The following is a 24,664-nucleotide window of genomic DNA, read 5'->3' as shown; positions in this document are numbered from 1 at the left end:
AGCCACGGGCTTGCTGCATATCTTCTAATAGAAGCTTTTCTGGATAGGGAGAGAACAACTTTCATGCCAGCATGTGGGGTTTATAACGGTCCATGTCTTCTTGCCACTTGAAACACCAAAAAAGCCTAATGAACAGAATGATCCTGTTACAATCAGAGCTGCTACATGGACCAATTGCTCAAACTAGTGCTTGCTTTTCCACAGTAATACTTTACTTTTTTTTTTACCCAGACTGCCTGGCTTCAAATCTTACTGTCTGAATCATCCTAAGCTTTCTACTTCAGATTGTGGTGTTTAAATTTTTAGGTTGTTTTGTATGGTAGTTAAGACACAAAACAAGTGTGGATAGTTACTTTAAACCAAGTATGTTCAGCTCATGTTAGCAATTATGAGACTGAGTTTGAAGAACTCAAGATGAAAATAATCTCAGAACTGGAGGTATTGAGTAAATTCAGGTATGCATTGCTGCATGGGTTCTGACAGAGTTCAGAATTGAGAAAAGAGAAGACAACTGTCAGACGTAAGACAATTAAGAATGTGTGTTGGGAAAAAGTATTAGGGAGGGTGACAGAACATGAATGTGGCAGCCTCAGGAGAGTCACCTTTCATGGGAATCTTTCTGGAGTATCTTTTGTTTGGAACTTTCCTGGTTGATCTTAGAAAATCATGTTAAGAGTCATCCGTATGTTTTAGTTGTTCCCTTCTATGATAGGCATGTGTGGTGGTTTAAATGATAAATGTCCCCCATACGCTCAGCTTTTTGAAAGAGTGGTTTGTGCTTGGTTGTGTGGTTTGGGGAGTTGGTGAAACCTTTCTTAGGGAAATGCACCATTCATAGTGAGATTTAATGCAGAGCTCACCCCACTTCTAGCGTGCTCTCTCTCTCTCTCTCTCTCTCTCTCTCTCTCTCTCTCTCTCTCTCTCTCTCTCTCAACAGCATCATGCTTGTAGTTGAAGATATGAATTCTTAGATTCCTGATCTATCCACCAGGCTTCCCTGCCAGGATAAACATGGATCCCTCTGGATCCAAAAGTACAAACTAGTTCTCTTTCTATAAGGTATGTTGGTTACTGTATTTTATCATAGCCACTGGAAATAACTAACACAACATATCATTCCTCCAATGCAACCTTTGTAAAATTTATTGCACCAATACTGGTTTCTACCATTGATCACAAGACTGTCAGTTCAACAGATATTTGTGGAATTTGTTTAGTAGTGGGAAAAAAACAGAGTGTATTATATTAGATATCTAGAAAGGCACAAAGATCGCATGTTACAAGAAAAGACACTGAACTCAGGGAAGTGAAGTTGCTGGCTGCATATGTCATGGGGCTGACCTCAGTTTTAAACTTCCTGAATCCAAGTTCAATGCACCTTTCACCAGCACAATCACTGTAAGTCATGATTGGATGGTGAATGTTCCAAGACCAGGGGAGTACCTCAGAGGTCCTGGAAGAGACAGCTAGGACATCCTGTAGGAAATCCCACTACATGCTTTCAAAGAGTCCCACCTAAACCTTCAATTTACATATTTGTCATAATTTTCCATCCCTAAAATCTTAAATATTATACAAAATCCACTTCTAATGAACTTTTAATGAACTAAATCATGAACTCCTTCAATTAATCTTCCATCTGCTTTTTACAGCTCTTTCACAAATATCTGTGGATAAAGTGACACTTATCACTGTCACGTGATATGTCTTACATTTCACTGCTTCCCAAAGAAGGTTGTTCAGGTTCATCAACCCTGGACTTGAAATCAAGCTCTACTCTCACCCATCTCCCGCCCACAAGTAGGAGGGGCAATGTTCCTGGGTTTGCAAACATGAGGGTGTTCAGTGAAAGAGAAGGACAGTCGGTGATCCAGAAGCTGTGGTATCATGAGTGGCTCGGCTCTGAGCTTCACCATATTCCCAGGAAGTATCCTTGGGTTCCTCCAAATAGCCACTGTGCTCACTGTGCTCCTGCTGCTCCTCAAGACAGCCCAGTTCTACCTGCACAGGCGATGGTTACTCAGAGCTACCCAGCAGTTCCCATCCCCACCTTCTCACTGGTTCTTTGGGCATAAGGTAGGAAGGAAAGAGAAGGGTGGGTGGGAGAGCAGGGAGGATGAGGCTCTCAAAGAATAAGCATCAAACTTACAAAACTGAGTTTGTTATAAAGCAATGTTTCTTTATGGGACAGGCATCTCAGGATGGGACACAGCTCAAGCTGGACTTACTCCAGCAACAAGGGTTCACTGCTCAAAGACCCTGGTCTTGCTACTGTCAGCTCTACTGCTCACTTAGGCAGATCTATCATCTGTTCTACGAGCCCCAGACTTGGAAGCTTGTGGTTGGTCCTACCTCAGCCTTTTTCTTTCCAGGTTGAGCAACACCTGCAACATCACCTGTTCTAAATAAGCTGAGCTTCTTGGTGGTTCCCTGCCCCCATTTCTCTGTTATCCTCCCACCACCACCACTCCCACCCTGGCACAGAGATTGTTTGAGAACATGGCTACAAGTGTGGTAGAATCTGTCCTGCGTAGGGTCACAACAGGCAGGAATCACAAGAGGTGCCTGGTGTCCTAAAGGGACTCACTTTGTCACTGGGTAAAGCAGCTGACCCTATATGTTTACATAAGAGTGAAAGAGCTGCCTTGGTAAATGATTTATAAGTTGAAAACCTGATGGTCATAGAAGTGGTTCTTCAGATGTGAGGGTCCATTGCTAATGATGCACTGTTATTCGAAGTCCGTTTGTTTATTGGGCCCTCCTCCTGCATACCCTGTAGTGTGTGCTCCATGTTGCTAAGAGCACTGTACACCTCAGTGCCCAACCAAGAGCCTGGCAAAATTGGGCAATCTCCAGGAATGAGAGGAGAAAAAGAAGCCCAGGGGCAAAGGAGGGCTTAAACTGTCACCTCTGAGAGGATAGACACAGAAGTAAGTGAAAGGATTCAGGGAGAAACTTATGACAAGGGCTGTATATTGACTACATTTAAGAGGAGATGAGAGTATGTGGAATTTGAGCCAGAGCTCAGGTTCTGGGGCCAGATTCTGGGGAACACAGCTTCATCTAACAGGACCACAGCATCTGACTCACCTCAGTTCCTAGAAGAGAGCAAAGGTCTGAATGTTACCATAGATAGGCCATAAAACTCTGCTCCAGTCCTAGGTTCTGTTAAATCATCCTCACTAGATCCCCATGGTGTTCTGCCTTCTATTTAGAACCAATAACTAGAACAAAAGATTTTTCAAATTTTACTCTGGAGGTTTTGTTTGCTTTTTGTTTTGTTTTGTTATGTGACAATGTCTTACAAGGTAGCCCAGGCTGGCCTGGAACTGATTATGTAGCCTATATTGGCCTCATACCAGCAGAGATCCTCGGGCTTCAGCCTCCCAAGTGTTATGTTAGGATTACAAATATAACCCACCATAAATGGCATGAAGTATTTCCAATGGTTCATTTTTCTACTGATATCAGATCCCAAAGGACCAGGATTTTCAAGATATTCTAACACGGGTAAAGAATTTCCCAAGTGCCTGTCCACAGTGGCTCTGGGGGAGCAATGTGCGAATCCAAGTGTATGACCCTGAATACATGAAGCTGATTCTGGGGAGATCAGGTGAGAGTGAAACTCCATCACCATTGTGGATCTTCTAGTCTGGGTTTATGCCTGGGTCCATGAAGTTACAAAAAGAAGTGGTGGTTCAGTTACTAATGCCAAAACAGTGCCTTTCATTTTTTCCTAGCCTATACTTAGCAATATTTACTTAATATGAGCTTGTACTTAGTACTGCAACATTAAAAGAGTAGCATGGATTCAATTCATTTACCTCTTTGAACTAAATTTGTGTGGTCAGTTATATATAAAAGTAAATGTCATATGTATGGTGCCTTGGCTTTGAATCTTCTAATTGGTTCTGTTCATGGTTATCATGGAGCTAACCAAGCCACTGCTGTGAAACCAACCACAGGGCTTTGAATCCTTGGAGTCTAGGATATAATAATCTACATTGCTTGCTAATTTACCATTCTAATCCTGGGGATGAAAAACTTCTGGTTGCATTCCTAAGCCAAACTGTCAAGGTGGGTAGAAGGGGGTGGAAGACAAAGGGAGGTAGCATGGGGTAAAAGGCCAGGGAGCCTTGACAAGATTTCAGGTCTCTCTCTGGTCTTATCTGGAGCCATCTTTGTTTCTAATTAATGCCTTACTGTTTTTACAGACCCAAAAGCTCATGGTTCCTACAGATTTCTAGCTCCCTGGATTGGTATGTACAGCCATATAAATGTCAATTGCAGTCACTCTCCACTTGAGTTTGTCCAGAACGTTATCTTGACTCACTGAGAATAATGAGAGATGGGCCATTATCTTCAAGATGTAATGTTGCACTTAACCTAGTTTCTTTTCTAATCAGACATTAACCTCCTCCTTGGGTTTCTGACCAACTTTTTATAAACATTCTCAGCCTGACATGTATACATCCTTCCTTCACTATTTTGAATCTTTATCCTGTAGCTATCATGATCACATCATATGTACCAGAACAACTGAGGAAAATGTGTTGAAAACTACTAGTTGTTTTCCACTCTTATTTGTCTTCCTATTCCTCCAAGACCTCCAATGTTTGTCTCTCGAAAGTGCCCCCAGTCTTCTAATACCATTGCTTATACACACATTCACACAACCATCTCTGTTCAGGGTATGGTTTGCTTCTGCTGAATGGACAGACATGGTTCCAGCACCGACGAATGTTGACTCCAGCTTTCCACTATGACACTCTGAAACCTTATGTGGGCATCATGGCAGACTCTGTTCGCATAATGCTGGTGAGTCTTCTCTCTCTCTCTCTCTCTCTCTCTCTCTCTCTCTCTCTCTCTCTCTCTGTGTGTGTGTGTGTGTGTGTGTGTGTGTGCCTGTCTCCCTCTCTGTCTCTATATTTCACTCTCATGCCTACAACACACTCACAACACAACACAAAGTCAGATTCTACTCTTTACAATAAAAGTCACATGGAATAACACTCAATTCATGGTGTGAAATAAGTTCCTCAAAAGTCAAAGAAGATCAAGTATGAAGAGGGAGGGACAGGGGGAAAGTCATAGGGAAGAAGAGCAGAGGAGAGAAGAAAAGAGATATCATAGTGGGTACATGGCCAAGTCTAACAGCATGCTTGATGAACGGTGAATCCTATCAACAGCATTAGGATGTAGGATTCGTAAAGATCTTTTCCCAATATGATGTTTGCCATTTTGTCCTAATGACGGTGTCCTTTGCCTTACAGAACCTTTGCAGTTTCATGAGGTCCCATTTGTCAATTCTTGCTCTTACATCATAAGCCATTGGTGTTCTGTTCAGGAAATGTTCCCCAGTGCGCTCATGTTCGATATTCTTCCCCACTTTTTCTTCTATTAGTTTGAGAGTATCTGGTTTGATGTGGAGGTCCTTGATCCATTTGGACTTAAGATTTACACAGGGTGATAAGAATGGATTGATTTGCATTCTTCTACATGCTGACCTCCAGTGGAACCAGCACCATTTATTGAGAATGCTATCTTTTTCCATTGGATGGTTTTGGCACCTTTGCCAAAGATGACATGACCATGGGTGTGGGGGCTCATTTCTGGGTCTTCAATTCTATTACACTGTTCGATCTGCCTATCTCTGTATCAATACCATATAGTTTTTATCACTATTGCTCTGTAATACTACTTGAAGTCAGGGATGGTGATTCCTCCAGAAGTTCTTTAATTATTGAGGAGAGTTTTAGCTATCCTGGGTTTTTTGTTAACCCAAATGGACTTGCAAATTGTTCTTTCTAACTCTATGAAGAATTGAATTTGAATTTTTATGGGGATTGCATTGAATCTATAGATTGCTTATGATAAACTGGCAATTTTTACTATATTCCTGCCAATCCATGAGCATGGGAGATCTTTTTGTCTTCTGAGATCTTCAATTTCTTTCTTCAGAGACTTGAAGTTCTTATCATAGAGATCTTTAACTTGCTTGGTTAAAGACACAATGAGGTATTTTATATTATTTGGGACTATTATGAAGGGTGTCATTTCCCTAATTTCTTTATCAGCCTGTTTATCCTTTAAGTGGAGGAAGGATAGAGATTTGTTTGAGTTATTTTATACCCAGTCACTTTGCTGAAGGTGTTTATCAGGCTAAGTAGTTCTTTGGTGGAACTTTTGGAGTCACTTAAGTATACTCTCATATTATCTGCAAATAGTGATATTTTGAATTTTTCCTTTCCAATTTGTATCTCTTTGACCTCCTTTCCTTGTCTGATTGTTCTGGTTAGGACTTTGAGAATTACATTGAATAAGTAGGGAGAGAGTGGGCAGCCTTGTCTAGAACTTGATTTTAGTGGGATTGCTTCAAGTTTCTCTCCATTTAGTTTAATGTTAGCTACTGGTTTGCTGTATATGGCTTTTACTATATTTAGCTATGGGCCTTGAATTCAAGTTCTTTCCAGGACTTTTATCATGAAGGGGTGTTGAATTTTGTCAAATGCTTTCTCAGCATCTAATGAAATGATCATTTGGTTTTTATCTTTGGGTTTGTTTATACAGTGGATTACGTTGATGGTTTTCCGTATATTAAACCATCCCTGCATACCTGGGATGAAGCCTACGTGATCATGGTGGATGATCATTTTGATGTGTTCTTGGATTCAATTTGTAAGAATTTTTTTGAGTATTTTTGCGTCGATCTTCATAAGGGAAATTGGTCTGAAGTTCTCGTTCTTTGTTGGGTCTTTGTGTGGTTTAGGTATAAGAGTAATTGTGGCTTCATAGGAGGAATTTTGTAGTGCACTATCTGTTTCAATTTTGTGGCATAGTTGGACAGTATTGGTATGAGGTCTTCTATGAAAGTCTGATAGAATTCTGCACTAAACCCATCTGGTCCTAGACTCTTTTTGGTTGGGAGACTTTTGATGACAGCTTCTATTTCTTTTGGAGTTATGGGATTTTTTTAGATGCTTTATCTGTTCCTGATTTATCTTTGGCACCTGGTATTTGTCTAGAGAACTGTCCATTTCCTCTAGATTTTCAAGTTTTGAGGAATATAGGCTTTTGTAGTAGGATCTGATGATTTTTTTATTTCCTCTGATTCTGTTGTTATGTCTCCTTTTTTATTTCTGATTTTGTTAATTTGGACACACTCTCTGTGCCCTGTGGTTAGTCTAGCTAAGGGTTTATCTGTCTTGTTGATTTTCTCAAAGAACCAGCTTTTGGTTCTGTTGATTCTTTGTATAGTCCTTTTTGTTTCTACTTGATTGATTTCAGCCCTGAGTTTGATTATTTCCTGCCTTCTACCCCTCCTTTGTGTATATGCTTCTTTTTGTTCTAGAGATTTTAGGTGTGCTGTCAAGCTGCTGATGTATGCTCTCTCCTAGTTCTTTCCTCAGGCACTCAGAGCTATGAGTTTTCCTCTTAGCATAGCCTTCATTGTGTCCCGTAAGTTTGGGTAGGCTGTACCTTCATTTTCATTTTATTCTAATAAGTCTTTAATTTCTTTTCTTTTCTTTTTTTTTTTTTTGATTTCTTCCTTAGCCAAGATATCATTGAGTAGAGCATGGCTCAACTTCCAAGTATATGTGGGCTTTCTGTCATTATTGTGGTTATTAAAGACCAGTCTTAATCCGTAGTGCTCTAATAGGATGAGTGGAATTATTTCTATCTTTCTGTTTTGTCGAGGACTGTTCTGTTACAGATTATATGGTCAATTGTGGAGAAGGTATCATGAGGTGGTGAGAAGAAGGTACATCCTTTTGTTTTAGATTGGGATGTTATATAACTATCCATTAAGTCCATTTGGTTCATAATTTCTGTTAGTCTTTCTTTTTTTTTCTTTTTTTTTATTAACTTGAGTATTTCTTATATACATTTCGAGTGTTATTCCCTTTCCCGGTTTCCAGGCAAACATCCCCCTCCCCCCTCCCCTTCTTTATGGGTGTTCCCCTCCCCAGCCTCCCCCCCACCTTGCCGCCCTCCACCCAACAATCTAGTTCACTGGGGGTTCAGTCTTAGCAGGACCCAGGACTTCCCCTTTCACTGGTGCTCTTACCAGGATATTCATTGCAACCTATGAGGACAGAGTCCAGGGTCAGTCCATGTATAGTCTTTAGGTAGTGGCTTAGTCCCTGGAAGCTCTGGTTGCTTGGCATTGTTGTACATATGGGGTCTCGAGCCCCTTCAAGCTCTTCCAGTTCTTTCTCTGATTCCTTCAACGGGGGTCCTATTCTCAGATCAGTGGTTTGCTGCTGGCATACGCCTCTGTGTTTGATGTATTCTGCCTGTGTCTCTCGGGAGAGATCTACATCCGGCTCCTGTCGGCCTGCACTTCTTTGCTTCATCCATCTTGTCTAATTGGATGGCTGTATATGCATGGGCCACATGTGGGGCAGGCTCTGAATGTGTGTTCCTTCTGTGTCTGTTTTAATCTTTGCCTCTCTATTCCCTGCCAAGGGTATTCTTGTTCCCCTTTTAAAGAAGGAGTGGAGCATTCACGTTTTGATCATCCGTCTTGAGTTTCATTTGTTCTAGGCATCTAGGGTAATTCAAGCATTTGGGCTAATAGCCACTTATCAATGAGTGCATACTATGTGTGTTTTTCTGTGATTGGGTTATCTCACTCAGGATGATATTTTCCAGTTCCGACCATTTGCCTATGAATTTCATAAAGTCATTGTTTTGGATAGCTGAGTAATATTCCATTGTGTAGATGTACCACATTCTCTGTATCCATTCCTCTGTTGAAGGGCATCTGAGTTCTTTCCAGCTTCTGGCTATTATAAATAAGGCTGTGATGAACATAGTGGAGCACATGTCTTTTTTATATGTTGGGGCATCTTTGGGTATATGCCCAAGAGAGGTATAGCTGGATCCTCAGGCAGTTCAATGTCCAATTTTCTGAGGAACCTCCAGACTGATTTCCAGAATGGTTTTACCAGTCTGCAATCCCACCAACAATGGAGGAGTGTTCCTCTTTCTCCACATCCTCGCCAGCATCTGCTGTCACCTGAGTTTTTGATCTTAGCCATTCTCACTGGTGTGAGGTGAAATCTCAGGGTTGTTTTGATTTGCATTTCCCTTATGACTAAAGATGTTGAACATTTCTTTAGGTGTTTCTCAGCCATTCAGCATTCCTCAGCTGTGAATTCTTTGTTTAGCACTGAACCCCATTTTTTAATAGGGTTATTTGTCTCTCTGCGGTCTAACTTCTTGAGTTCTTTGTATATTTTGGATATAAGGCCTCTATCTGTTGTAGGATTGGTAAAGATCTTTTCCCAATCTGTTGGTTGCCGATTTGTCCTAACCAGAGTGTCCTTTGCCTTACAGAAGCTTTGCAGTTTTATGAGATCCCATTTGTCGATTCTTGATCTTAGAGCATAAGCCATTGGTATTTTGTTCAGGAAATTTTTTCCAGTGCCCATGTGTTCGAGATGCTGCCCTAGTTTTTCTTCTATTAGTTTGAGTGTATTTGGTTTGATGTGGAGGTCCTTGATCCACTTGGACTTAAGCTTTGTACAGGGTGATAAGAATGGATTGATCTGCATTCTTCTATATGTTGACCTCAAGTAGAACCAGCACCATTTGCTGAAAATGCTATCTTTTTTCCACTTGATGGTTTTGGCTCCTTTGTCAAAAATCAAGTGACAATAGGTGTGTGGGTTCATTTCTGGGTCTTCAATTCTGTTCCATTGGTCTATCTGTCTGTCTCTGTACCAATACCATGCAGTTTTTATCACTACTGCTCTGTAATACTGCTTGAGTTCAGGGATAGTGATTCCCCCGAAGTCCTTTTATTGTAGAGGATAGTTTTAGCTATCCTGGGTTTTTTGTTATTCCACATGAATTTGAAAATTGTTCTGTCTAACTCTTTGAAGAATTGGATTGGTATTTTGATGGGGATTGCACTGAATCTGTAGATCACTTTTGGTAAAATGGCCATTTTTACTATATTAATCCTGCCAATCCATGAGCATGGGAGATCTTTCCATCTTCTGAGGACTTCTTCAGTTTCTAACTCGGAGTCTTGAAGTTCTTATTGTACAAATCTTTTACTTGATTGCTTAAAGTCACACCGAGGTACTTTATATTATTTGGGTCTATTATGAAGGGTGTCGTTTCCCTAATTTCTTTCTTGGCTTGTTTCTCTTTTGTGTAGAGGAAGGCTACTGATTTATTTGAGTTAATTTTATAACCAGCCACTTTGCTGAAGTTGTTTATCACCTTTAGTAGTTCTCTGGTTGAACTTTTGGGATCACTTAAATATACTATCATATCATCTGCAAATAGTGATATTTTGACTTCTTCTTTTCCGATCTGTATCCCCTTGACCTCCTTTTGTTGTCTGATTGCTCTGGCTAGAACTTCAAGAACTATATTGAATAAGTAGGGAGAGAGTGGGCAGCCTTGTCTAGTCCCTGATTTTAGTGGGATTGCTTCAAGTTTCTCTCCATTTAGTTTAATGTTAGCAACTGGTTTGCTATATATGGCTTTTACTATGTTTAGGTATGGGCCTTGAATTCCTATTCTTTCCAGGACTTTAATCATGAAGGGGTGTTGAATTTTGTCTAATGCTTTCTCATCATCTAATGAAATGATCATGTGGTTTTGTTCTTTCATTTTTTTATATAATGGATCACATTGATGGTTTTCTGTATATTAAACCATCCCTGCATGCCTGGGATGAAGCCTACTTGATCATGGTGGATGACTGTTTTGATGTGCTCTTGGATTCGGTTTGCCAGAATTTTATTGAGTATTTTTGCGTCGATATTCATAAGGGAAATTGGTCTGAAGTTCTCTTTCTTTGTTGGGTCTTTGTGTGGTTTAGGTATAAGAGTAATTGTGGCTTCATAGAAAGAATTCGGTAGTGCTCCATCTGTTTCAATTTTGTAGAATAGTTTGGATAATATTGGTACGAGGTCTTCTATGAAGGTCTGATAGAATTCTGCACTAAACCCGTCTGGACCTGGGCTCTTTTTGGTTGGGAGACCTGTAATGACTGCTTCTATTTCCTTAGGAGTTATGGGGTTGTTTAACTGGTTTATCTGTTCCTGATTTAACTTCGGTACCTGGTATCTGTCTAGGAAATTGTCCATTTCCTGCAGATTTTCAAGCTTTGTTGAATATAGGCTTTTATAGTAAGATCTGATGATTTTTTCAATTTCCTCTGAATCTGTAGTTATGTCTCCCTTTTCATTTCTGATTTTGTTAATTTGGATAAACTCTCTGAGTCCTCTCATTAGTCTGGCTAAGGGTTTATCTATCTTGTTGATTTTCTCAAAGAACCAACTTTTGGTTCTGTTGATTCTTTCTATGGTCCTTTTCGTTTCTACTTGGTTGATTTCAGCTCTGAATTTGATTATTTCCTGCCTTCTACTCCTCCTGGGTGTAATTGCTTCTTTTTGTTCTAGAGATTTTAGATGTGCTGTCAAGCTGCTGACATATGCTCTTTCCTGTTTCTTTCTGCAGGCACTCAGCGCTATGAGTTTTCCTCTTAGCACAGCTTTCATTGTGTCCCATAAGTTTGGGTATGTTGTACCTTCATTTTCATTAAATTCTAAAAAGTCTTTAATTTCTTTCTTTATTTCTTCCTTGACCAGGTTTTCGTTGAGTAAAGCATTGTTCAATTTCCACGTATATGTGGGCATTCTTCCCATATTGTTATTGAAGACCAGTTTTAGGCCCTGGTGGTCCGATAGCATGCATGGGATTATTTCTATCTTTCTGTACCTGTTGAGGCCCATTTTTTGACCAATTATATGGTCAATTTTGGAGAAAGTACCATGAGGAGATGAGAAGAAGGTATATCCTTTTCCTTTAGGATAGAATGTTCTGTAAATATCTGTTAAGTCCATTTGGCTCATGACTTTTCTTAGTCTGTCTACGTCTCTGTTTAATTTCTGTTTCCATGATCTGTCCATTGATGAGAGTGGGGTGTTGAAGTCTCCTACTATTGTTGTGTGAGGTGCAATGTGTGTTTTAAGCTTTAGTAAGGTTTCTTTTATGTATGTAGGTGCCCTTGTATTTGGGGCATAGATATTTAGGATTGAGAGTTCATCTTGGTAGATTTTTCCTTTGATGAATATGAAGTGACCTTCCTTATCTTTTTTGATGAGTTTTAGTTGAAAATTGATTTTATTTGATATTAAAATGGCTACTCCAGCTTCCTTCTTCTGACCATTTGCTTGGAAAGTTGTTTTCCAGCCTTTCATTCTGAGGTAGTGTCTGTCTTTGTCTCTGAGGTGTGTTTCGTGTAGGCAGCAGAATGCAGGGTCCTCGTTGCGTATCCAGTTTGTTAATCTATGTCTTTTTATTGGGGAGTTGAGGCCATTGATGTTGAGAGATATTAAGGAATAGTGATTATTGCTTCCTGTTATATTCATATTTGGATGTGAGGTTATGTTTGTGTGCTTTTCTTCTCCTTGTTTTGTTGCCAAGACGATTAGTTTCTTCCTTCTTCTAGGGTATAGCTTGCCTCCTTATGTTGGGCTTTACCATTTATTATCCTTTGTAGTGCTGGATTTGTAGAAAGATATTGTGTAAATTTGGTTTTGTCATGGAATATCTTGGTTTCTCCATCTATGTTAATTGAGAGTTTTGCAGCATACAGTAACCTGGGCTGGCATTTGTGTTCTTTTAGGGTCTGTATGACATCTGTCCACGATCTTCTGACTTTCATAGTTTCTGGCAAAAAGTCTGGTGTAATTCTGATAGGTCTGCCTTTATATGTTACTTGACCTTTTTCCCTTACTGCTTTTAATATTCTTTCTTTATTTTGTGTGTTTGGTGTTTTTACTATTATGTGATGGGAGGTGTTTCTTTTCTGGTCCAATCTATTTGGAGTTCTGTAGGCTTCTTGTATGCCTATGGGTATCTCTTTTTTTAGGTTAGGGAAGTTTTCTTCTATGATTTTGTTGAAGATATTTACTGGTCCTTTGAGTTGGGAGTCTTCACTCTCTTCTATACCTATTATCCTTAGGTTTGATCTTCTCATTGTGTCCTGGATTTCCTGTATGTTTTGGGCCAGTAGCTTTTTCTGCTTTACATTATCTTTGACAGTTGAGTCAATGATTTCTATGGAATCTCCTGCTCCTGAGATTCTCTCTTCCATCTCTTGTATTCTGTTTGTGAAGCTCGTATCTACAGCTCCTTGTCCCTTCTTTTGGTTCTCTATATCCAGGGTTGTTTCCATGTGTTCTTTCTTGATTGCTTCTATTTCCATTTTTAATTCCTTCAATTGTTTGATTGTGTTTTCCTGGAATTATTTCAGGGATTTTTGTGACTCCTCTCTATGGGCTTCTACTTGTTTATTTATGATTTCCTGAATTCTTTCAGGGATTTTTGTGACTCCTCTCTATGGGCTTCTACTTGTTTAATTATGATTTCCTGGAATTCTTTCAGGGACTTTTGCGATTCCTCTCTGTAGGCTTCTACTTGTTCTCTAAGGGAGTTGTTCACGTCTTTCTTGAAGTCCTCCAGCATCATGATCAAATATGATTTTGAAACTAGATCTTGCTTTTCTGGTGTGTTTGGATATTCCGTGTTTGCTTTGGTGGGAGAATTGGGCTCCGATGATGCCATGTAGTCTTTGTTTCTGTTGCTTGGGTTCTTGCGCTTGCCTCTCGCCATCAGATTATCTCTAGTGTTACTTTGTTCTGCTATTTCTGACAGTGGCTAGACTGTCCTATAAGCCTATGTGTCAGGAGTGCTGTAGACCTGTTTTCCTGTTTTCTTTCAGCCAGTTATGGGGACAGAGTGTTCTGCTTTCGGGCGTGTAGTTTTTCCTATCTACAGGTCTTCAGCTGTTCCTGTGGGCCTGTGTCTTGTGTTCACCAGGCAGGTCACTTGCAGCAGAAAAGTTGGTCTTACCTGTGGTCCCGAGGCTCAAGTTTGCTCGTGGGGTGCTGCCTACGAGCTCTCCGTGGCGGCAGCAACCAGGAAGATCAATTTACCATACTTTTAATGTAATTACCCCTTGCATTGATAAGCATTTTATGCTAATTTATACTAATTTATGAACATAATCTTTGAATAACAAAAGTAGATTTTAGGAAACACCAAGCTGATATTTTATTTTCTTTTTTATATTAACTTATGTGGCCTACAAGAATGGGAAGAATAGTTAAAATAGATCTGAGTTCAAAACTTATCTTTTATGCTTGAATAATAATTACACATCTGTCAAGATACTTTTATTGGAATTCTGGAAACCAGGAGAAGAGTCATAATTTTTTAAATGTATTTTTATTCTTCGTTTTATTAAGTATAGTGTTTGTGTGTGTGTGTGTGTGTGTGTGTGTGTGTGTGTTTGAGAAGTGAGCAGAAGAGAGTATCAGACCTAGAGCTGATAATACAGGGGAGTATCAGCAAATTCAGCCACCTTGGAAGAGTAGCAAGCCCTCTCACCCTCTAAACCATCTTTCCAGCTTAGAGAAGAGTAATATAATAGTATCCTGAGTTCAAAGAGGTGAGGCCTCAATTTCTTTCTTAATTTCTGTCTTGACACACTTGCTGTTATTTAGCTTCTCTGAGTTTGTAAGTTTTCTGTGCTTCTATTGTTGCTGGTATGCAGCTTTAGCCTGTGGTGATCATATAGGATGCAGGGTGTTATTTAAGTTTTCTTGTATATTTTGGGACTTGTTTTCTCTCTGAATACAAAATTGTGGCCAATTTTGAAGAAAGTTTTATGAGGTGCTAAGAAGGTCTATTCTTTTGGCTTTAGATGAAATGTTCCGTAAATACATTAGGTCCATTTGGTTTATAATAGCAGTAAGTGCCATAATTTCTGTTTATTTTGGTGTGGATTACAGGTGAGGGTAGGGTATTAAAGTCTTCCACTATCAGTGTGGTTGTATTAATATTGATTTAGGCTGTAGTAATTTTTTATACATTTGAGTGCTCTTGTGTTTGGGGCATAGATGTTAAAAATGATAATGTCATCTCGAGGGGTATTGACTTTAATGAGTACATAGTGTCCTTTCCTACCGCTTCTAATTATTTTTTGTTTGAAGATTATTTAGTCAGATATAAAAATGCGCACACCAGCTTGTTTCTTAGGTGCACTGGCTCAGAATAAATTTTTCCAACCATTTACCCTGAGGTGATGTTAATGTTTGTTTCTTGGATACAGCAGAAGTATGGATCCTGTTTCCACATCCACTCTCTTAGACTTTTAATTGGGGAATTCAGAGAGTTGATGTTGAGAAATATAAATGACCAATGATTTTTGATTCCTATCATTTTCCTGTTGTTGCTGCTAATGATGGTAATGATGGGGGGGGGGCATGTTTCCCTTTTTTGACTTTGCTGGTTTGAGATCATTTGTTCCCCGTGTTTTCTTGGATGTAGTTCACCTCTTTAGCTTGGAGTTTATTTTCTAGCACCTTTTGTAAGACCAGATTTGGAGAAAGATATTAATTAAATTTGTTTTTACCATGAAATGTCTTTTTTTCCATCCAAGGTTATTGAACATTTGGCTGAGGCTGGCATTTTTAATCTTTTATAGTCTTAAGGACATTTATCCAGGACCTGCTGTCTGTTAGAGTTTTCACTGATAAGTAAGGTGCAATTCTAATTCTTTATATGTGACTTGGACTTTCCCTTTTGTAGCTGTTAATAGTTTTTCTTTGTTCTATAATTTAGTATTTTGATTATTGTGCTGAGGGGACTTCCTTTTCTTGTTACATGTATTTGGGGTTCTGTGTGCTTTTTATACACTGATAGTCATCTCCATCTTTAGATTCGGGAAATTATCTTTTATGATTTTGTTGAAAAATTATCTCACTTTGACCTGAGTTTTTTCCTTACTGTGTTCCTATTATTCTTAGATTTGGTCTTTTCGTGGTATCCTTGGTTCCTTGGATGTTTTGTGCCAGGAACATTTTAGACTTAAGATTTTCTGTGACAGATGTATCCATTTCTTCTATTGTGTTCTCAGTGCCTGGGATTTTCTTTTCCATTTCTTGTATTCTGTTGGTGAGTCTTGCCTCCCTGGTTCCTGTTGAAGTTCCTAAATTTTTATTTACAGATTTCCTTCCTTTTTTTCTTTCATTTTTGTTTAAGATGAACTCTTTTTTAAAGAACTGTTTAGTTATGTATATGAGTATACTGTAATTGTCTTCAACACACCAGAAAAGGGCATCAAATCCCGTTACACATGGTTGTGAGCCACCATGTGGTTGCTAGGAATTGAACTCAGGATCTCTGGAAGAGCAATCAGTGGTCTTGACATTTGAGCTATCTCTCCAGTCCCCTCAGTTTTCTTTATTGATTCTATTTTCACTTACAAGATTTGAGTGGTTTTGTTCATTTTCTTCCACGTATTGCTGTGTTTTCATAGATTTCTTTAAGGAGTTCGTTTCCTCTTTAAGGGCCTCTATTGCATTCATAAAGAGTGCTTCAAGGTCTTGTACTTGTATTTTAACTACATTGGAATATTCAGGACCAGCTGTGGAGAGTTGCAGGACAGATTGTCCTGGCTGTTATTGTTTGTGGCTTTATGCTGGCAGCGAGGCAGCTAGGATTGAGAAGATTATAATGCTAGGTGATGATAAGGAGTCTTGTCTTTGTTGAATAGGTGATTTGTTCCTCAGTTTCTGTTTCCAGTTTCTGTTTCCTCTCTGTTTTTTTAGGAGAATGTTGTGGCTGTTTCTTGCCACTTAGAAATATTTATAGGTATGGGCACTGGGGATTCCAGGTAAAATCTATTTCTGAGTACTGGGACCTGAGACTTAGGATTAGAGATGGGCTTGAAGGGCTTTACAAGATGGAGGAAAGCAGGGTGTTCCTCCAGGATGGGGGCAGAAAGTGAGAAGAAAATTCTGTAAGGAGCTGGGTGTGAAACCAGGAGATTGGACTTAGAGGAAAAGAGGAAGAAGTGAAGATCTACAGAAGAGAAAAAAATATGCAATTAGCCTACCTACTTCCCTGGTCAGAACACCCTGTGTTCACAGGGAGTCCCTTTGCTGTTTCTTAATTTAACTAAGTTGACAATGGAAATCAGCCATCACAAACTCTGATACAGGGAGTCACAAAACCATATCTACAGATGAAGGAAATGAGTCTGTTCTAGTTATCACCAGTCTTCTGGGAGACGTGAAGTCAGTTCTCTACTTCCATTACAGGATAAATGGGAACAGATTGTTGGACAGGATTCCACCCTGGAGATCTTCCAACACATCACCTTGATGACCTTGGACACCATCATGAAGTGTGCCTTCAGCCAAGAGGGCAGTGTCCAGTTGGACAGGTGAGTATACTGCTGAACTATAGAGTCTTTGGTCTTGCCAACTAGTGTGGCCTCACCTGAGAAGCAGATGGAACAGTGTAGATACTAACATCCACAAAACACAAGATTCTCTACCCTGCCTCAGATACACCATAGATTTCCAGACAGGTGGAAGCCTGAATGGCCATGCCATCTTCTAAAGACCTGGTGGTTACAGGGGTTAGAAGACAGAAACAACATTCATCCTAGTATTATCTATGTCCAAATTAAGGGAAATATTGCTCTGTCTTTGTGTCTTATCTCCTTACCACTGTTCTGTTCTTTTGTGTTCACAGAAAATACAAGTCCTACATCAAGGCAGTTGAGGACCTGAACAATCTCTTTTTTTTCCGTGTACAGAACATGTTTCATCAGAATGACTTCATCTATAGTCTGTCCTCTAATGGCCGCAAGGCCCACAATGCCTGGCAACTTGCCCATGATTACACAGGTTCTGTTTGGTTCTTTTCTCTGCCCTCTTTTACCAGGGTCAGCCTAAATAGGCCCACCAAAATCTCTGAGGCTGAGACAGGTCCTTTGGCCCTCTAAAAGATGAAAGATGAATTCATCGGTACTTTTCCTAGTACAAGAAAGCTAAGGTGGAGGATATTGAGTGATATGTAGTGATTACTTGAGGCATCACATTGGTGCTATTAAATAAAATCATCCTAGCAGGATCCAAAAAGATCTTCTCCTGTTGTTATCCCGAGGGGCAGCCTGGTCTCTGTCAGGTGTGCTGGCTTCTCACACCTTAACCAGTTCTGAGTCATATGCATCCTGGTCTTTAGGGGAGTAGAGGTCAGGAAAGAGGGCACATGGGCCTCTTAGGAATGGTGTTTTCATCTCTGCCTGGTATCTACTATGCTTGGACAGACCAAGTGATCAAATCAAGGAAGGCTCAACTTCAGGACGAGGAAGAGTTGCAAAAGGTTAAGCAGAAAAGACGATTGGATTTCCTGGACATCCTTCTGTTTGCCAGAGTGAGTGACTTGGCACTTGAGACTTGAAACTTGGTCTAGAATCACAGAATAAAAAGAAAACATTACTCTCATTTGTGGCCTTATCCAGATAGAAAATGGAAGCAGCTTATCTGATAAGGACCTGCGTGCTGAAGTGGATACCTTCATGTTCGAGGGCCATGACACCACAGCTAGCGGTATCTCTTGGATCTTCTATGCTTTGGCCACAAATCCTGAACACCAGCAGGGATGCAGGAAGGAGATCCAGAGTCTCCTAGGAGATGGAGCTTCTATCACCTGGTGAGTGGGAGCTCAATATGGATGAGATTTCTGTCTTCTGTTAATGGGAAGCTCCTGGTTGTCCTAGCTCTGTGTGACTTTCAGATGGGCCTCGTTTCAGGGACGACCTGGACAAGATGCCCTACACCACCATGTGCATCAAGGAAGCTCTGAGGATCTACCCACCTGTAACAGCTGTGAGCAGAATGCTCAGCACACCTGTCACCTTCCCGGATGGACGCTCTTTACCCAAAGGTATGGAGTCCCCAGACCATACCTCAGCAGGGTCCCTCAGCAGGGACAAAGAAGAAGGTTCTTCGGCAGTTTTGAACTAGTGAAATCTCTAATGGATTTCCCATGTCTTATCAGTAGTGTTGAAAGGAATTTTACTTTAAGTTAGAAGGCAGTGTGTAAAGTGCTTTACATACAGTTAGACTTCAGAAAAATCTTAGAAAATAAATGCCAACCTCTATATTGAACTTGAGCCTTTACGCATTAGTTGCTAAATTATTACTCAATGCAAAAAAGAACTAGGCAAGTGTTTGGAAGATGTGTTTCTTTCTGGGATTGAAGGCAAATGAGAAATTCCAGGGATTCCCATGTCATGAATGAATCATATTCCACTGTCTGAGGATCCCTCAAGCTGATGGGAGAGCTCACCTGATGACCTGATCTTAGTTCCGTATCATGGTAGAAAAATACCCACTTAATCACTTATCATTGGGCATGATTTCCCCTTATGCCACAGTGAAGCTGTGTGAACAAGAAAGGGTCTTGTTGAGGCTCCAGACTCTTATCTTAAAAATGGGTATACAATAGTTGCTTTTGGAAGCTGCCTGTGAATTTTGAGTGTTCCAGAGACTCAGGAAAGGCATTTGATGAAAGAGAGTTATTATTAACTAAATATAATAGTGATTCTCAAATGCTTTCTTTTTCTAACACCCAGGCTCATGGTTTTAGACAAGTAATTCACACTCAGTGCTTTACCTACTTCAGCCCATCCTACTTCTCTGTGATCAAAATGATGATTCCAGCATGCAGACCGTGTGTGTGTGTGTGTGTGTGTGTGTGTGTGTGTGTGTGTGTGTGCATATTCTCTGCTGAATAAGGGAGCTAGTGCCCTACCCATTGGCATTACAAGTCTTTCTTTGTACCACTCACTCACAGGTATCACAGTCATGCTCTCCTTCTATGGCCTTCATCACAACCCAACTGTGTGGCCAAATCCAGAGGTAAAATGGGAGATGGGAGAAGGTCACGGGAAGATATCTCAGGACCAACACTCCCCACCCCCCAACTCTCACTCCTGATCATTTGGTTCCTTCATGAGTCAGAAGCAGGAGTTTGATTCCCGCCTACCCTGAATCTGGTATTTACATTGCAGGTGTTTGACCCTTATCGATTTGCACCAGAGTCTTCCCGACACAGCCACTCATTCCTGCCCTTCTCAGGAGGAGCAAGGTGAGGTGTTACATCGTGTATAAGGAATGGAGACAAGGGTAGTCTCTGGGTACATATACAGTATCTGTGATTCCCTGGGTTCCTATGTGACATCTTCAGGTGCTTGCAGGTGGGGGTCATTTTCTGTGTCCCCCAAAAGAGTTGGTATTTAAGGGTGCACCTGGGGGATACTACACTTTGCATCAGTGTGTGTTTCCAACTTCAGTGTATGTTGAATTTTTCACCATTTCTAGAATATGCATCTTCATACTTAGGTTTTCTCATGCAAACTGGCTCTCAGGCATTTGTTTCCCTCATCTTTTACATATATTAAAGGATCAATGTATGTCTCCATCACTCTCAACATATCCTGCCACTTCTCTTTAATTTATCGATCAGTAGCAACAAGGACTTTAAAAACACTTTTTTGTGTTTTTAGGATTGTGTTGAAGCCATGTATGGAAAAGTTGAGAGCCCACTGTGGTAGGGTGGACCCCAATGAGTCTGCTTCTATATAGTTTATTTTCTAGCCCAACAGAATTTCTACTGCATATTAATATGTCTTGTTTGTCAAAGAGCAAAATTTGGAGAGAAGTTTACACTGTAGGGCTGTGGTCCACTTACCAGCTTTGGAAATTGGGAAGAGTACATGAGACATGACCTCGCATAACATGTACTAATGTGTACACTAACATACATGCCCGAAAGAGCTGTTGAGCTAGAAAGTTACAGTGCAAAGAGCTGCTGCGAAATGAGTAAAGGCTGAAGGTCTCAATCATCTTGTAGAATGCAAAGTGCCAAGGAACTAATGAAGACAAGGAATTCATTTCTCTGTCCACAGTTCTGTGACTTCTACCATGCCAAATCAATTATCATAGAGCAGGCTGTAAGCATACTGTTTATCTAGGATAAGTTTACCTAGGGGTGAACACTTCCTCTTAGGGCTCAGTTAGAAATCGTGATGAGGTCATTGACAAATAGAAGAGAATCAGGTAGTTCAATTACCATAAGAATTTTACCCTTTTTGTACTCTAATGAATTTTTATTTTTTAAAATTAGCAAAATCCAAACACAAAAATATTTATTAATGTTATTTTTCTTGGGCTAATTCCTATGCTGTGACAAAAGTGAAGAGACGTAGGGTACTGCCTCCAGTTCAGCAGCAAGAACAGAAAGCTGGTCTACAGAGTCAGCCACACCCATGGGAAACAGACATCATTTCTTTCTTCTTTGATACTGTCCTTTACTGAGAAGTTAGTAGAATGATCAATATTCCTGACATTGTCCTAAGCCCTGGACTGAGCTGTGGCCTCCAATGAAGTGCACCAATGGCACAACTTGACAGAGATGAGGAATAGCTGCTCATTTTTCTGAGCTTGAGCACGTATGGGGGGGTGGTAAGGGGACAGAGACAGACAGAGATACAGAGAGAGGGACAGGGTGGGAGAGAGCAGAGAGAGGGACAGAGAGAGAGAGACAAAGAGACACACAGAGAGAAAGACAGAGAGAGAGTGTTTCTCCTCAGCCTCAACATTTGCTGAGATAAGTAGGGGCTGGAAAGGTAGGAGGTGGGAAGGGGATAACTTACAGGAGGTGTGACTGCAGCTGAGCCATCTAGACACCATCCTATTAGTTTGGTAGAATAGAAGGGTCAATATTAAGAGAGAGAGAATTGAGGGGAACTAGTGAAGTCCAGGCAGAAAACTGAGGGTGGTGACATACAGGGACTGTACTGAATTAGAATTAAAGGCCTATAGGTCCTGTGAACTGAGGAGGAACTGGAGTCTGACCACTGAGTGGGAGGAGTTTGAGGACCCCTAACCCATATGTTTTCTAGGAATTTCTTCATTGGCATATGACTCCTAGGTTAGAACCATATTGACTTTGCCCCCAAGACAATGATTCCTAAGAGTGTGATCCATCCCTCTCCATGTTGCCCTGAGCACTGTGGATGAGAAACTCTTAAGATAGTGGTCAACTAGTCAAAGAATGCTACTAAGAGGGCTGGCTGGTCTTTACTGGCTGATGCCTTACCTCTCAAAGCAGGATTAGAGCCAGTCTCAGAATAGAGGGGGATTTGTGAAAGATAAAGACAGCAAGAAAGGACGTTAATGACAGGAGCCTAGCATAATTGTCCTCTGAGAGGCTCCACCCAGCAGCTCACTGAAACAGATGCAGAGACTCACAATCAAACATTGGATGGAGCTTGATTGAGGGCTCCAAATGGCATAGGAACTCCACAAGAATATCAACAGAGTCAACTAACCTGGACACTTGGGGGTTCTCAAAAACTGAACCACCTACTGAAGAGCCTACACAGGCTGGAATGAGTCCCCCTTACACACATATGAGGCAGATGTGCAGCTCAGTCTTCACGTGGGTCCCACAACAACTGGAGCAGGGGCTATCCCTAAAGCTGTAGCCTGTCTGTGACATATGTTCCCCTAACTAGACTGCCTTGTCTGGCCTCAATGGAAGAGGGCATGCCTAAGCCTACAGAGACTTGATGCGCCAGAGTCAGGAGATACTGGGGGGCAGGGGCTCAAACCTCTCTGAGAAGTGGGGGATAAGAAGAGGGACTATGTGAGGAGAAACAGGAAGAGTGGCAATGATTAGGTGGTTATATGGAAGAGTTTGGAAAGAGGATCGGAAAGGGAGAACAGTTGTAATTATAACCCCAAAGTAAAAAATACAATAAAAGAAAAAGACAGCAAGAATTAAGGTCCAAGGGAGAGGTATGTATACATGTGCGACTGACTGACTTGTAAGGAAAGGGGTCAGGGTGAGATGTATAAAAGATGGCTCTAGATGCCCAATTCTGTTAGGCACAGAGGACAATGCCTACACAGCTCACAATAGAACCTGAGGACAGTAATTTTATTGCACCTTTCTGACCTAGGAACTGCATTGGGAAACAGTTTGCCATGAATGAACTGAAGGTGGCCGTGGCCCTGACCCTGCTCCGCTTTGAGCTGCTGCCAGATCCCACCAGGATCCCAATCCCCATACCAAGACTCGTGTTGAAGTCCAAGAATGGGATCTACCTGCGTCTCAAAAAGCTCCAATAATCTTGACAGCACAAGACAGCTCCAACAGCATGCTGTCTGCCATTTGTCTTTCTGTCAGTCACTCTTGTCCCCACTCCATCTGCTCACATCTCATTCTTTCTTCTCACCTTGTTCACCTCCACCCACCTTCTGCTGTGCTTCTGGTCTCCTTGTCTGTCAGTCTTTCTATCTCGACTTCTGGAATTTCTACCTGCTTTTCTCTCTACCTGGCCCCTACCTGACTTCATGTTTGACCTTGACCTTAATGATCTCCCTAAATTACACCCTGCCTTCTCTTCTGCATATTTCCTTCTATTCTACTGTTTGTCTGTGCTTAAATTGAGCTTTATACCAATGTCATAATTGATTACAATAGAAGTATTGCCCTATGATTCGATATACCAGGTGTTTTTCATGATTTCATTAGAATAAAGCTCAGGTCATTGCAGTACCATTGCCCTTGGTTATTTCTGTGACTCTTTTTACCTTTTCCATCACCTATAGCTGCATTCCTAGGTTGCAAGAGCCTGTCTGAGTGTTAAAATCCAACATTGTCTTTAAGCACGTCTTATTCTGTCTCTAGGTCATCTCTCCATCTTGTCAATATGTATGCTTACTTTGTGCTTAAGTGGTAATACTGGTCATGTTCTTGGTTCTGTCAAAGAGCCATTGTTCCAGCAACCTAACACAGTCCTTCTCTGACTGTCACCTCATCTATCCATATAAATCTCACCTTCAAAAACTCTGCCTACCAGCTTTAAGAGTCTTACCATCGCCCCAGTGAACGTGATTGTTGCGGGGAGGGCGGCAATGGGTGAAGGATGGGGAGGGGAACACCCGTAAAGAAGGGGAGGGGGAAGAGTTAGGGGGATGTTGGCCCGGAAACCAGGAAAGGGAATAACACTCAAAATGTAAATAAGAAATACTCAAGTTAATAAAAAAAAAAGAGTCTTGTCATCTTGTCTCTCCCTACAATAAAGTTCATAAGGTGGTGTGTTGTTCCTATACTATTTGAAGGAGAGGGAGGGAAGAAAGAGAGAGAGAGGGGGGGGGGGGACTAATGGGAAACTAGGAACGAAGGTGACATATGGATTCTACATGTTCAGGAGGGCTCACCCATGTGACATTTGATAACTATACTCACACAATTTTATCTTCTTCTGTAACTAAGCTTAGACAATGGGCTTTTGTCTGAGAGCTCAAAGAAACACACTTCTTATGGAAAAATAATCCGAACCCCAGGCTATTAAGGGATTAATATCACTCACCTGTGATTCTTCAGAAGTGCAACAAATCAGAGCCTCTTTGGGGATGAGCAAGAATGGCGTCAAGTTTGGTCAGTCACATGAGCCTCAGGAACCTTGTTCTTCACAATAGAAGATAGTGTAGCTTAGCCATGCCATGGGCAGCTTGCCTCACACTAGTGTTTGAAGGCTTGGTGAATGCAGATGCTCAGAAGGGCAAACAGGACTTGCTACTGGGAGATCCCAAGCAGATCCTCCCACACAGGTCTTCTTGTTAACCCCCTGCCTCCTCCCTCCCTCTCTGACAACTCTGAAAGAGAAAGAAACTCATCAATCCTGCCCATAGATGATTACTGCCTGAATGTTGGGGCTCATGACCCTGGGGAGTGTTGCCTACACATAACCCATGCGTTT

General features: G+C 40.9%; 1 protein-coding gene across 3 annotated transcripts; it reads left to right on the top strand.

The window, feature by feature from the left end:
* Window positions 1-1,873: 1,873 nt before the first annotated feature.
* Cyp4a8 (cytochrome P450, family 4, subfamily a, polypeptide 8) lies at window positions 1,874-23,963 on the top strand. 3 transcript variants are annotated; one of them, NM_031605.2, is given in 12 exon segments: window positions 1,874-2,076; window positions 3,472-3,613; window positions 4,215-4,259; window positions 4,691-4,818; window positions 17,139-17,263; window positions 17,578-17,732; window positions 18,155-18,261; window positions 18,350-18,540; window positions 18,641-18,774; window positions 19,687-19,751; window positions 19,904-19,980; window positions 22,859-23,963. In NM_031605.2, coding segments are annotated over 12 exon segments (1,527 nt in total). In that variant the 5' UTR covers window positions 1,874-1,887; the 3' UTR covers window positions 23,028-23,963.
* Window positions 23,964-24,664: the final 701 nt, after the last annotated feature.

This window comes from Rattus norvegicus, chromosome 5 (assembly GCF_021556685.1).
Source record: "Rattus norvegicus strain SHRSP/BbbUtx chromosome 5, alternate assembly SHRSP_T2T, whole genome shotgun sequence".
Taxonomy (NCBI): domain Eukaryota; kingdom Metazoa; phylum Chordata; class Mammalia; order Rodentia; family Muridae; genus Rattus; species Rattus norvegicus.
This window is presented reverse-complemented; position numbering and strand designations above follow the sequence as displayed.